At 40.5% G+C, this 12,476-nt stretch overlaps 1 protein-coding gene across 1 annotated transcript; it reads right to left on the bottom strand.

Moving 5' to 3' along the window:
• Positions 1–1,626: 1,626 nt before the first annotated feature.
• On the bottom strand, positions 1,627–10,622 carry LOC147317019 (glutathione hydrolase 1 proenzyme-like). The gene is made up of 12 exons (XM_086312856.1): positions 10,362–10,622; positions 10,157–10,287; positions 9,982–10,071; positions 9,454–9,646; positions 8,516–8,676; positions 8,271–8,420; positions 7,723–7,859; positions 7,373–7,560; positions 7,114–7,241; positions 6,644–6,756; positions 6,437–6,550; positions 1,627–2,562 (listed from the first exon to the last, which is right to left on the bottom strand). Exons 1-12 carry the CDS (start codon positions 10,532–10,534, stop codon positions 2,416–2,418), a joined length of 1,725 nt encoding a protein of 574 aa, XP_086168982.1. The 5' UTR covers positions 10,535–10,622; the 3' UTR covers positions 1,627–2,415.
• Between the last annotated feature and the right edge of the window lie 1,854 nt (positions 10,623–12,476).

The raw sequence follows: 12,476 nt of genomic DNA, 5'->3' as shown, positions 1-12,476 counted from the left end.
GGAATCACGCTTCTGAAACCTCTTTTCACAAATTGTTATCCTTACTGTTACCATCCTGTGATTTCACTCACTTCTCTCCAAGTCCTTTTCTTTCACTCCTCAGCCATATAAGGCTGGGGTATTGTTGTCTGCTTACCAGGCAGGTGTGTGGCCTGAATATGCAATAACTGGACAATGAGGCCACATAGGCTTTTCAAATTATACCATAGGAGTATAATTGCTAGGAGCCTGAGCAAATACTCCTAGCTATTTGTTTTTTGTTTCGTTTTTTTGTCCATCTGAAAGAGAAATTGAACCTTATAGTTCTACCTGCTTTTCTTATTATCAATAACATCAGAAGACTCTTCATGACTCTGATGGATCCCAACTGATGGATTGTTGCAACACAGTGTTAAGCAAACTTTTTGCTGTAGCTGAAATATTTTCACTTGCACACAATCTCACATCAAAAAATCTTGTTACACAGAGTTTGCATTTTGAAATAATGTTGCTTTACATTTGGTGTGAATGCACCAATAGAATCTGTGGAAGCAGCTTGCTAGCCAAGTTTGCTAGTGCTAGCTAATAACATACACCCATTTGTGCTCAAATGGTAAATTCTGCCCCACCAAATTGCGCTAACAACACCAACACTGAGGCTCTCTCCAAAACCAATGGGTGACAACATAGTGTCAGTCTTTTATATTGAGTCTATGGTTTATTAGGCTGCTGTAATCGAATGACTTTAAAAACGGCTGTTCAGTTAGTCCAGAATTTCAGACTGAAAAGTCTGAGCAGCTGGAAGAAGCTGGCAGATATTTGTTGCCATCACAGTCATTCTTGTTTCACTGTGAGCTTCATAGTAAAATTTGTCAACAACTACTGATAATTTTCCCAACATTTGGCATTAAAACATATTTTCCATTACGATGGTTCAGTAACTCTTAACTTAGGCAAAGTACTTGAATTTGTTTGTAACCTCTGTAACTACTGACATTTCTATGAGGTTCAGCTGTAATTGTTGTTTGTTTTTGGCAGATGTTATTATATTAGTATAATGCACCAAGAGAAGCGTAAACATTCTATCTCGCTCACATTATGTATGATTGGTATTTAGCTAAAAAACAACATTATAGCTCTGTGTGCTTATAGTAGTTTTCTTCAGGTCTGGATATTAATGGTTGTTGTTTGTTTTGTTTTTTTAAATTGATTTATTAACCTCCTAGGACCTGGCATCCACATATGTGGACATCACATTTTGGGTGATGTCCACAAAATACTTAAATTTTCTCTGCAAGGGCCTGATATCCACTTACGAGGACATTATACTGAGTTCAGGTCTTAGGAGGTTAAAAATGAAAAAGAATTGATGATAGCGCTGGTATACAGACAGACAGAATCTGAGTAACATTGAATTTTGGGTCATTCTGACATTGAATCCATGCTCTGGAAAACAAACTCTCACTAACCTCAGATTTCTTGCCAAATATCCCGGTTCAGAAATAGCACAGCTTCTGTGGTAAAATATAACATCTTTGTTCAAAATGTTTAATAACAAGCATGGCAACAAACATGGCATATGAACAATGCATGTTTAGAAAAATATATCTGCAAATGTATTTTTCAGAATACACTATACATCGACTTAACCTCTACTCGATATTAAACATTTACAATTCAGAAGTGATAGTGTCACGGTAGAAAACAACACGGGCAGTTTCCTTTTGAATAGTGTCCATTTCAGGATCAGCTTACGTCAGGAGAAAAATGTGGGCAGACATTCGAGTAAAACAGGCAAACAACCTGAGATGTCTTCATGGTATACCTGCTTGCAGCTGTTTTTTTTTTTTTTTAACTCATGCTTCTTTATTTTCCCTTACCAGTTTCACATAAACAAACCCTCCTTTTCCAAACAAACTGTCCAGGTATTAACAAGAGTTTTTCCTTACAAAAGAAATGATATTACCTCGCGGACAACCTCCAACTTGTTGTTGAAACCTATGAACATTTCTTAATATGACATTCCCAGCGTTGGTTTATATTTGGATGTTTATAATAATGATGTGTCATACATGAACTGAAATGAATGTTCAAATGGTTTCTGCTTCAGTTCTCAAATACAACCCTGACCAGTATCCAGTAGTGATGATACAAGAGTCAAACTAGATACAACCTCTCATTTTACTTCAGAACACAAAATTAATGCCAAAAAAAAGAAATGAAGTGATGTTAAATAATTGAGTAAAAGAGGTATTGAAGTGGAGTTAATTTCCATGTTTGATTAAATTAATCTCAGAGAAGGCGCAGTGGCTGTGTCTCCGTAGCTTAAATAATGCTTAAGTCTTCAGTGCAGACACCGTCTCATTGTGATTCTGTCCAAGTGTCTTTGAGGAGACTGTCCCGCTGAGGGGAGCTGAGAAGAAATTGCAGCAATGCTCAGTATCCCGCAGGATAGCCTCCTTTCCTGGGGTCAGACTCTGCACAGAGACGCTCTCCCTGCCGCACCACAGCCTGGACCACCGAGTCTGGAGTCCTTAGCAGCTGCGTTACATGGTTCTTCTGGACCAGACCCTCCAGGACACTCTGGCATAGTTCCACCACACATACAAAAACATAGAGAAATAGTCTTGTGCAGGAGTTTTGGCTTTGTAATGCATAGAACACATGTGGAATTATTTTTTACCTTCCTGACTGCTGGCACATGTGTAAAAGTCAATGTGCATAAATCTAAAACTTGGTTGAGATAAGTAATATATAAAGAAACACTTGATTCCCTTTCCTTATTATCAAATCTCATTGCTATGTGTTTTTAACCCTGCTAAAGGGATGTCTAAAAATGTGTAGACCTTCAATGTGTCCAGAGGATGAATCCTTGTAACTCTGGTGATGTTATGGCTTTTCTTTCAGTACAAGGTCTGGATCAAGGTCTGATGACCAATTGCCAATTTAGGGAAACTGAAGGCCTCACAGAAAGAAGGAAATAAAAAATCGAACACTTTCATGCCTGAGTCATCTTAACGGTCAGAATCCTCGGAGGTGGGAACAGAGGAGTAGCAACAATCTTTCACTCTAGCTTCTTAATCAACCAAAGATGGAGACAGAGTTTTAATTCATTTGAAAACCTGACTCCTAACCTACACTCTAATAAAAAAAAAATTAAAAAAAACATTTTTATTTTTTGTTAAATTTCATCCATCTCCCCATCCATTCTATCCAATTTGCCAGTGTTTTTATCTGTTTTGGTTCAACTGTTTGGTTTTGTCAGTTCAATTGTAGTGGGTGATTTTAACATCCATGTAAACTGTAAAAATGACTGCCTCAACACAGCATTTAATCTATTCTCTCAAAATGTTAATGAGACCACTCACTCTTTAACCATACTTTTGATCTTACTCTGACATGTGGCACAGAAACTGGACATTTGACTGTATCGACATTAACTGCCGTAACTAAGTTTAATATCTTCAACACCGTGTGCCAACACAGTACAGAGCAGCTACCCAAACTTTGCTCCCACAGTGGTTGATTATTTTCTTATAAGTGTAACATCCTCACAGCATACAACCCTAGATAGTGTGGTTCCTCTTAAAAAAAAAAAGAAAGCATCAAATCACAAGCGCTTGACTCCCTGGTGTAACTCACAAATGCACAATTTAAAGTACGTAACTGGCAGAGAAATGGCATCTGATTAACAACGAGTTTGTTGCTCTATTTGTTTTTGTTTTTTAAAAAGGACTCTGATTGATCTTTCTGAGTTAATTTCAATAATTGCTTCCTAAAAATCATCGACCTGTCTATTAGGACCCATTAAGACTGCTCAAAGAAGTCTTACCGTTAATTAATGCTTCAATCTCAGATATGATCAGTCTGTGCTGGCAAGTGTCATCTGCTCGTCACAGTACACAAAGAGTGCTAGCTTCTGTACAAAGGATCCTTTTATTGCCTGTGACAGTGGACTCTTGTCCTGCTTGACTTCAATGCAGCATTTCATACTGATGACCATAATATTTTATTACAGAGATTATAGTGTGCTGTAGGTAGGGAGGGATTCCTCCTTAGACACCAATGTTAATTTTGGTGTCCCACAAGGTTCTGTGCTGGGATCAAGTCTGTTTACATCATATAGGCTTCCATTTTGTAACATTATGAGAAGGCATAGCATACATTTTCCTTGCTATGCACATGATACCCAGCTTTATCTATCCATGAAGGCAAATGCGAGACACCACATTGAAGGAATATCATAGAGACCTAAAGGTCTGAATGACCTCTGGTGCTAAATTCAGATAAAATTGTTGTTATTTGGCCCTAAAAATCTTAGAAACGTGGTCTCTAACCAGATACAATGAGTGGTATTATTTATAGAGAACATATATATAGAGAACACTTCTTCACTGCTCTAGAGTCCAGTGTTGGCATGCTTTATATCACTGCATTCAACACTCTGCCTTGCATTTGGTGATGTAAGGCTTGCATGCAGCTGCTCGGCCATGTTAACCCATTTCATGAAGCTCTCTACACACTGTTCTTGAGCTAATCTAAAGGTCACATGAAGTCTATAGGTCTGTAGCAACTGACTCTGCAGAAAGTTCGCAACCTCTATGCACTTTCTTCATCCGGTGATCCTGCTCTGTGGTTTTATGTGACATACTCCTTTGTGACTGAGCTGCTGTTGCTCCCAGTCACTTCACTGTGTTATAATACCACTAACAATTAACTGTGGAATATTTAGTAGCAAGGAAATTTTACAACTGGATTTGTTGCACAGGAAACATCTTATAATGGTACCACACTGAAATTCAGTGACTTCCTGAGAGCCACCCATTCTTTCACAAATGCTTGTTGAAGAAGTCTACATGCCTAGGAGCTCAGTTTTATATACCTGTGACCATGAAAATGATTGGAACTGGAATTTAATTATTTGGATGGGTGAGTAAATACTATGGGCAGTATAGCGTATTGCATTTCAGTAACATTTGTGATATCATAACATCTTGTCTCAGGGTGAGCTTCAGTGGAACCAGCTCTGCCCATATGGAAAAGAAATAGTAAAAACATATATGATTTACTCATGAAAGTGGCCACTTTCTCATTACTTTCATATATTTTTTTAGTAAGTATACAAAACATAGTTTCATTATATGATTTTTCAAGGGATCTTATATGTGTTTTCACTCTTGTATGCTTTTCATACAAGTTTCATACAAGACAGATAAAAACTTTAAAATATTTATATATATCTTTTCCATATGGGTGAGTTTGGATTCATGAAACAGAAAACTTCTGTACCTCTAAGATTAGGCTTAAAACTTTCCATTTTGATAAAGCTTATAGTTATGCTGTAATAGGCCTAGGCTGCTGAGGGCTTCCACAATGAATGGAGGGTTTCTTGTTCACTCACTTCTAATCATTAGTTGTTATTAATCTACTGGCTCTCTTTCATAGTGTGTCTTTTGCCCAGCCTTGCTCCCCTCACCCCAAACCGGTCATAGCAGATGGTTGTCCCTCCCTGAGTCTGGCTCTCCTGCATGTTTCTTCCTGTTAAAAGGCAGATTTTTCATCCAGCTGTCACCAAGTGCTTGGTCATAGAGGGTTGTCAGATTATTGAGAGTTTTTCTGTATCATTGTGGGATCTTTACCTTACAATATAAAGCACCTTGAGGAGGCTGTTTTTGTTTTTTGGTTCTTTATTTAAAAAGGATTCGATAAATGTAATTGAAATGAATTGTTTTCACTCTTTTAAGGCTAAAAAAAAACTTTTTAAAGAAGTGTCGTGAAAATCAGTACACACGTTCTAGCATGAGGAGGATTTGTTATAGCTCTAGTGACCCTTTTGTTTTGAACTTTGTTTTTCAAGTCAAAGATTCATTCTTTTATATTATACTTATACTACATACTATATACTTATACTATACTACATTCTTTTATACTTCCCACTACACTCAGCTAAGTAGCAAAATGCTGCACTCTAAAACAATAAACAACTATTGTAAACAATATACAATCTAAGTATGAGCACAGCAAATTCATTCTACAAAATATGCATAAACATTGCGGTGGGGTGTGGTTTGTGGCTCAGCTGCAGGAGTGGAGCAGTGGGTTCAGGGTGTATTGTCAGGGGAGGCTGACTCACACACCTGACCTCATCACCTAATCATGCGTCCCCTGTTAAAGATGTTGTTCAGGAGGCTGTGTGTGCCACAGAAGCAGGACAGCTGGAAAGCTGCACCTTGGAAAAGTGGTCAATAAAAGAGGTTTAAAAACTGCAACTCTGCTGTCGTTGGATCCTCGTTGTCACACATATTTTTGTACTTTTGTACTTGATCCTGTTTTCACAGCAATTTTTATAGTCATAGTACACTAATGGTCACATGCATGGTACATTCATACATGCACATTCTTTGCTTATGATACAACTGTAATACTGCTAAGCTATGTTGCTGTCTGTGTGACCCACCTTTTCAAAGCCCTGCTCCACTACTGTCATATTTGGATTAAGCTGATTGTGAAGTCGTGGCTCTGTCACGGCTTTCTTTAGGTCATAGTTGAAAAACAAGGAGTTGAGGATTACCTGTTTTTAGGTAAGAAAAATGACAACATGTATGGGAGGTTTCACATTCCCAAGTCAACATGAGGGTGATGCATTTGAATGAATTAGACTTACTAATGCTGTGGCTGTGGTTATTTTTGTGCCCCCGGATGCTCCTACAACCATCTTCACTTGGTTTTCTTGGTCAAATATGATAGTAGGACACATGGAAGACAGCGGCCTTTTGCCTAGAAACAGATTGTAAAAAGAAGGTGGATTTGACTGCCTGATAGTTTTAGCAAAGTCATGCTGAATGTCAACAACTCAGCTCAATCACATCATAGTCTATTTGAGACACTACAACAAGCCGGTGACCCACAGAGTGAGAGAGGCGATTAGCTTATTGTATGGCAGCAAAACTGAGGATGAGTAAAAGGCCCTCCTCTGAATCATCCTAACCAGAGGAAGAATCTAGTAACACCATCTATCTTTGAAAAACATGAGGCTTAATTTAGCAAACACTGATATCCATCAACACTGTCTAAAGGTCACTGCCCCACAGGGGATTAGAGAAGTACTAGTGTGATAACTCATTTCAGTCACACCTGGTTGAATGAAGTTGTTGGGTGAAGGGGGGATTCCAAACCCATTGGTCATGTATGGAGAGCTGAAGTCATCCATTTCATCATTAAAAATGATCCCAGTAGATCGAGACATGACCTTTGAACCAAAGCTGGGGAAATAAAGCCATTTTTTAAACCTTCACTCAGTGCGCTACATTGTAGTGAAGACAGTTCATTTACATGCATGGCTTTTGAGAGGCACATTTACTGACTTGATGTCAGCCTTGTCAGAGAAACTCACTATAGATTGATGGTGCTGGTTGCTGCCACAGCACTGCCATCCTCAGCAATGACTGACAGATGAGCTGTCCCGTGGTTGTCTGGAACAAAATACTCGGGCTCATAGTAGCTGTCTGGGTGGGTCGTGTCATCTGTAATTTTGCTCCTTATGCCATCAGCAAAGTAGTCTGAGGTCATGTTTTGGATTAGCTGAAAGGAGCAAAACAAATCAATTAAAGAGGAGAAAACAGGCATTTCAGACTGTTTAAGAGTTAAAGAGTTTCCAGGAGACAATTTTATGGCCACAGTGAGAAAAATTATGCCGTAAATGCTCAAAAAACGAATGAAGAGGATTATAGCTGGAGCCCTTACATCAGTAATGTTGAGATACCGAGGGTCCCCCAATCTGCTCCTCTTGGCGTAAGCAAAACGAAAAGCCTCTACAATGCGATGGTACGTCAGAGTTTTCTTCTCTGCTGTAGAGACGCTCGTGTCTGAGAAGTTGTACCCTGCAATATATCCACAGGAAAAATACATCTGGAGCGAATGACAGTTAGATGACAATTTACTGGCCTGATCTGATCTTCTCTGTTATTGTGCTAAAAGTCAATGGCATGTTATTAAAAACTGCAATACAAATAGAATAAATGTGCAGGCACGCACCCCTCCAACTTCTTATATGAACACATTCAGTGCTCAATTTAAATGAATGATGCCACTTTTATTATGAAGCATGGCTTAATGATTCTCTGCCTGAACAGATGGAGTGTTGATGGTAAATTAAATTTGGCAGGCAGAACTAAGCAGCAGCTCAGTTTTCTGCTTCCAAAGAAGGGAAAGAAACATTCTAGAGATGACCTGGGGAAACCTGACATCCTCTCTTCTGCATGGCTGCACAAACACTCAGCCAGGCTGCTCACCATCCACTATGTTGAGTATGAGTGCCAGCACAGGGCCACTGGAGGGGGCATCTGGGACATGTATGGTGTATTCCCCGACGTTCAGCTTCAGAGGGTTCTCATTCAGCACGGGCTGGTACTCCAACAAATCTTCCAGGGTGATGATACCACCTGGAACCAGTACAGAAGTGTCGTTGTGAATTCAATAGGAGGAGTAACAACTGAAGCATCTGAAGACAACAGCGGATGAGGATACAGCAGAGCACCTGCCGCCTGGATGTCCTCAACAATGTTCTGTGCCATCGCCCCGTTATAAAACACATCAGGCCCCTCTTCTGCTATTCTTTGGTATGTTTCAGCCAGCTTTGGGAATCTAACAATATCATTCTCCTTCAGGATGTTTCTCTGAGAATCACAAAAGACCTCGCTGAGAGAGGGAAGAAAAGAAAACATGTATTAAAGAATATTAAAGCCATTGTAAGTAGAAATTGAGACCTTTAAAAAGAACCGCTGTGGTAAACAGCAATGCACCCAATTATCAGAGCAAGATAAGGGTGTAGAAAAGAAACACAGAGCCACTGAGTAATATCTGAATAATTTTCACAATGTGTTTTTAAAAGATATATATATATATATATATATATAAAGGCACAGTTTGACATGAAGCACAGTTATTATAGATATTTTATTTCCATCTAACATTTTGATTCATTTAGGTTTTGGTACCTCTGTCATTTCTGCTAAAGCACACCTGCTATGCTCATTTCCATCTTCTTATTCTTGTATTCTCTAAAGTAGAGAATAGTATATAGTATATAAATGGTAGACTCTAGGAAGACTTTTTATTTCAGTGAAATAAACAGGGTCAGCCATTTATTTGGCTCAGATTCTGAGGTAATGATGAGGCATTTATCATTAGATGTGCTGCTGGGTGGGTTGCTTTACCTCCAGCAGCAGCAGATTCAGACAACTGTTTTCCCCTGTTTCTGGTTTGATGCTGAACTAAGCTAAGAATAGTCTAATAAGCCAAGAATATCTACTGCAACATGTATTAGGCTACTGGCTGTAGCTTAATACATGCTGGCATAAGCATAGTATTTTCTCCTCTAACTTGTAGTTAAAGTGAACACATTTCCCCAAATATCTATTTCTTTCGGTTTACAGTGTATTATTAAGTATTCAGATATGAGAATATCACCCTCACCACATGTTGGCGTCTCCTTGAATGGAATCCTTGCTTTTTAAGATTGCATGAGCCAGGGCTTTTCCAATCGGAAATCCGTCACGAGCCAAGGCAATGCTGGGCTCAAACAGCTCCTTCCATGGCAGCCGGCCATGCCTTTTGTGTGCCATCTCATAACCGCGGATCTCTCCCGGAATGGCTATGGACAGTCCACCTGTCACGCAGAAACAGCAGTACCACTGATTTTAATTTCACAAGCTCTCTTTCTACCCCTTCTCTGAGTGAGGGACCACCATGCTAAGAGACATCAAGATAGTGTGAGATATCTATCGCTAAAGTGTTCTCGTCCCAGAGCTTTTAAATGGGGGCAAAGGAAGGTATAATAAGGTTGTTAAGAATGTGAGAACATCTGACGAGAGCTTGATGGACTCTAAATCCCTATTTGATCTTGGGTAGCATCAACAACCTTTGAGAATTAAATGAAATCTGGTCTACATTTGGCCAATCAGCACCCGGGAAATACTCCAGCAGAGCACAGCAAGGTGCTACCTGTGCGAGAAAGCTTAGTGTTGTTGCCAAACATGTCTTCAGTGGCGTTCATGGGTGCAGTCTCCCTCGCATCAATGGTTTCCACCTTTCCTGTTGAGCAGAAAACGAGGACTGATTGATCAGCGTCTCCTCGGTTGTCTGTGCTGGCAATTTCTAACTAATGAGGCACGCTCACCTGTGGAAGCGTTATAGATGACAAAGAAGAGCCCTCCTCCGATGCCCATGCTGTGAGCGTTCAAAAGGCCAACACACAGCAAGGCAGCGATTGAAGCATCCACAGCAGAGCCGTTTTTCCTCAGAATGTCCCTGGAAACAAGAGAATACACTTAACAGCTAAGACGCGCACAGAAGAGCACGGCATCTGCTATATGTCGTCTTACCTCCCCACTTCCGAGCACTTTCCAGCATCAGCAGCCACGGCGGCCTTTGAGTAGAAGTGGTCTGAAGTGGGAGGTGTGTTTTTCTTCCCCAAACCCATGAACACCCCCAGGAACAGGCTCACTGCAGCCACCAGAAGGACCACCAGACCAGCAATCAGGGACTTCCCAACCATTTCTCTGCCGGGAGGGGAGAAATCAGCACACCTCGGAAAGACACCGGATTCTTCAGCTCAGAAGCAACAGTCTTCTCCTCCAGACATCGCCTATCATTATTTTTTAATTGGGAGCCAAACATTTACATATGTTTAACAATCTGAAGCAAAAAGAACACCACATTTTTATTTCACTCACCTTTGGTTTGTTTGTTTCACAGACTCATTGGAAATGCTGGACAGAACAGAAGGAATGACCTGACTCTTACTGAGCCTTAGCAATAATGACAGTGTTTTATATAACTAACTAAAGTCTCCGCTGATGTGTGCTGTGTCATCTTGGTTTGAAGGTGTGACTTCGCTCGGGTGTCACACTGTGATTCTGATGAGCAGTCCTTTCATATGAGCAATGCTGTTTTTTTTTTTTTGTTTGTTTTTTTATTAAGAAGAAGAAAAAGAAATGTGTATATATATGGAGAGAGAGAAAAAAAAGCATAGAGGAAGATGAGAGGTGGAAAGCAATCACCATCAAAGCTTTCTGGAGTGCCTACTGTGTGTGTGTTAGCTCTTGGGGATGTTGGAAGAAAAACAATAAGGTTCAAAATTCTGACAGAAAAAAAAACACATTTCCAGACATCCACATTCAATTCTTTAAAAAAAAATCTGAATTTAGGTGCTGCAATCTATTATTTCCATCATATTTCTCTCTTCAAACAACAACTGCTCTTCGCATCACTGATCACTTTGGAGTGAAGCTCTCAAGTTTGTCTTTCTGGTGCTCTATAACTTTCCATTTCACTCGGATATCAATATGCCAGGTTTGACAAAGTGAAGGTGAGAGTGATCTGTTTACAGATGCAAGCAGCATTCAGCTCTGACTCGGGGCTCTGTGTGATTGGCTCGGCCAGCAGCGTTGCCATGCTCAGTAACCGTGTCACATTCTATTTGGCTTTTTCTGCAGGCGTCCTCAGACCGATTAAGATGCCTTCGCCTTCGCCCGGGAGCACAAGTCCAAGCTGGCAGCGTCGGTGACGGTAGCTGCAGAACAGCAAATACCCTTCTGTGGTACCTCGGCTAATCCAGCGTGCACTCCTGTTGCTGGGCCACACTGATAAAGTGCTGTCAAAGGAGCCTGTGGTCTGCTGCTGCTGCTGCTATGATTGTCTCTAAATCTAATTACTATATCCTGTTCTGGATCTCCCATGTTCAGAGCCACCCCAAGAGAGGGGAGTTTGTTCAGCAGGCAGAGCTGATTTATAGCAGAAGAGAGCAATTATATTTCTGTTTAGTTACAGATCACAGTGCTTCCTTCAGTTTTAATGCGAACAGCACTGTCGCTGCACCGGAGTTGTTGTGTGAAATATCAGCTGGAGCTCTTTTCATATTTTTATCCGTCAGCTTAGAGGCTTATAGGTTTCGTTTTGACTTTGATGGGAGCGATGCACTCACACTACCCACCATGTTTCCCTCCAGTTGTTTTTCGTACAATAAAGAGGGAGGCTTGTTTATTCCTGTATACGCAGCAGCAGATCTGATCACACGCTGCTGTTGTTCCTCGGCGACAGGTGAAACGCAGCCTGCAGAAACATGGAGAGCAGAAAGGTGATGTAATGTGTTTTTATGGCCGGCTGCGCTCCTTTTAATGATAGGGACGCCACAGACAGGCTCTGGGATGTGTGCTGCAATTAGGAGTTGGTAGCTAAGCTGCTTCTGTCATAGCAGCACTGTACAAATGAGGGAGAACAGAGGCCACCCAGTCTTTTTTTGTTTGCAACCTCTTACAGTGTACATGAACGGGTCAAATTTAACACAGTGTGCAGTGTTGGGGGGATTTTTGACTGATTTTGTGAGTTATAGGCCAAGGGGTGCAATTTGAAGTGACGGTATCGCTGCTAGGTGGAGTGGGAAAACTGAAGGCCACAGCCACTACTTTAATAGGCCCACACAACAACAGTGAAACCTG

Source organism: Aulonocara sp. 'chitande type north' Nkhata Bay, linkage group LG12 (assembly GCF_057382095.1).
Source record: "Aulonocara sp. 'chitande type north' Nkhata Bay isolate Kocher_YH1m ecotype deep benthic linkage group LG12, A_spYH_male_GT1.1, whole genome shotgun sequence".
NCBI classification, from domain to species: domain Eukaryota; kingdom Metazoa; phylum Chordata; class Actinopteri; order Cichliformes; family Cichlidae; genus Aulonocara; species Aulonocara sp. 'chitande type north' Nkhata Bay.
The sequence above is the reverse complement of the archived record's forward strand: the minus strand, read 5'-3'. Positions and strand labels throughout refer to the sequence as shown.

Excerpts from the sequence above, each read along its gene's own strand:
- LOC147317019 (XM_086312856.1), bottom strand. The coding sequence starts at position 10,534 with ATGGTTGGGAAGTCCCTGATTGCTGGTCTGGTGGTCCTTCTGGTGGCT. Across the intron at positions 9,647-9,981 it reads CACTAAGCTTTCTCGCACAG|GTGGACTGTCCATAGCCATT; the intron begins GTAGCACCTTGC and ends TCTGCGTGACAG. Across the intron at positions 2,563-6,436 it reads TGGAGCAGGGCTTTGAAAAG|AGTGTCCTGGAGGGTCTGGT; the intron begins GTGGGTCACACA and ends GAACTATGCCAG.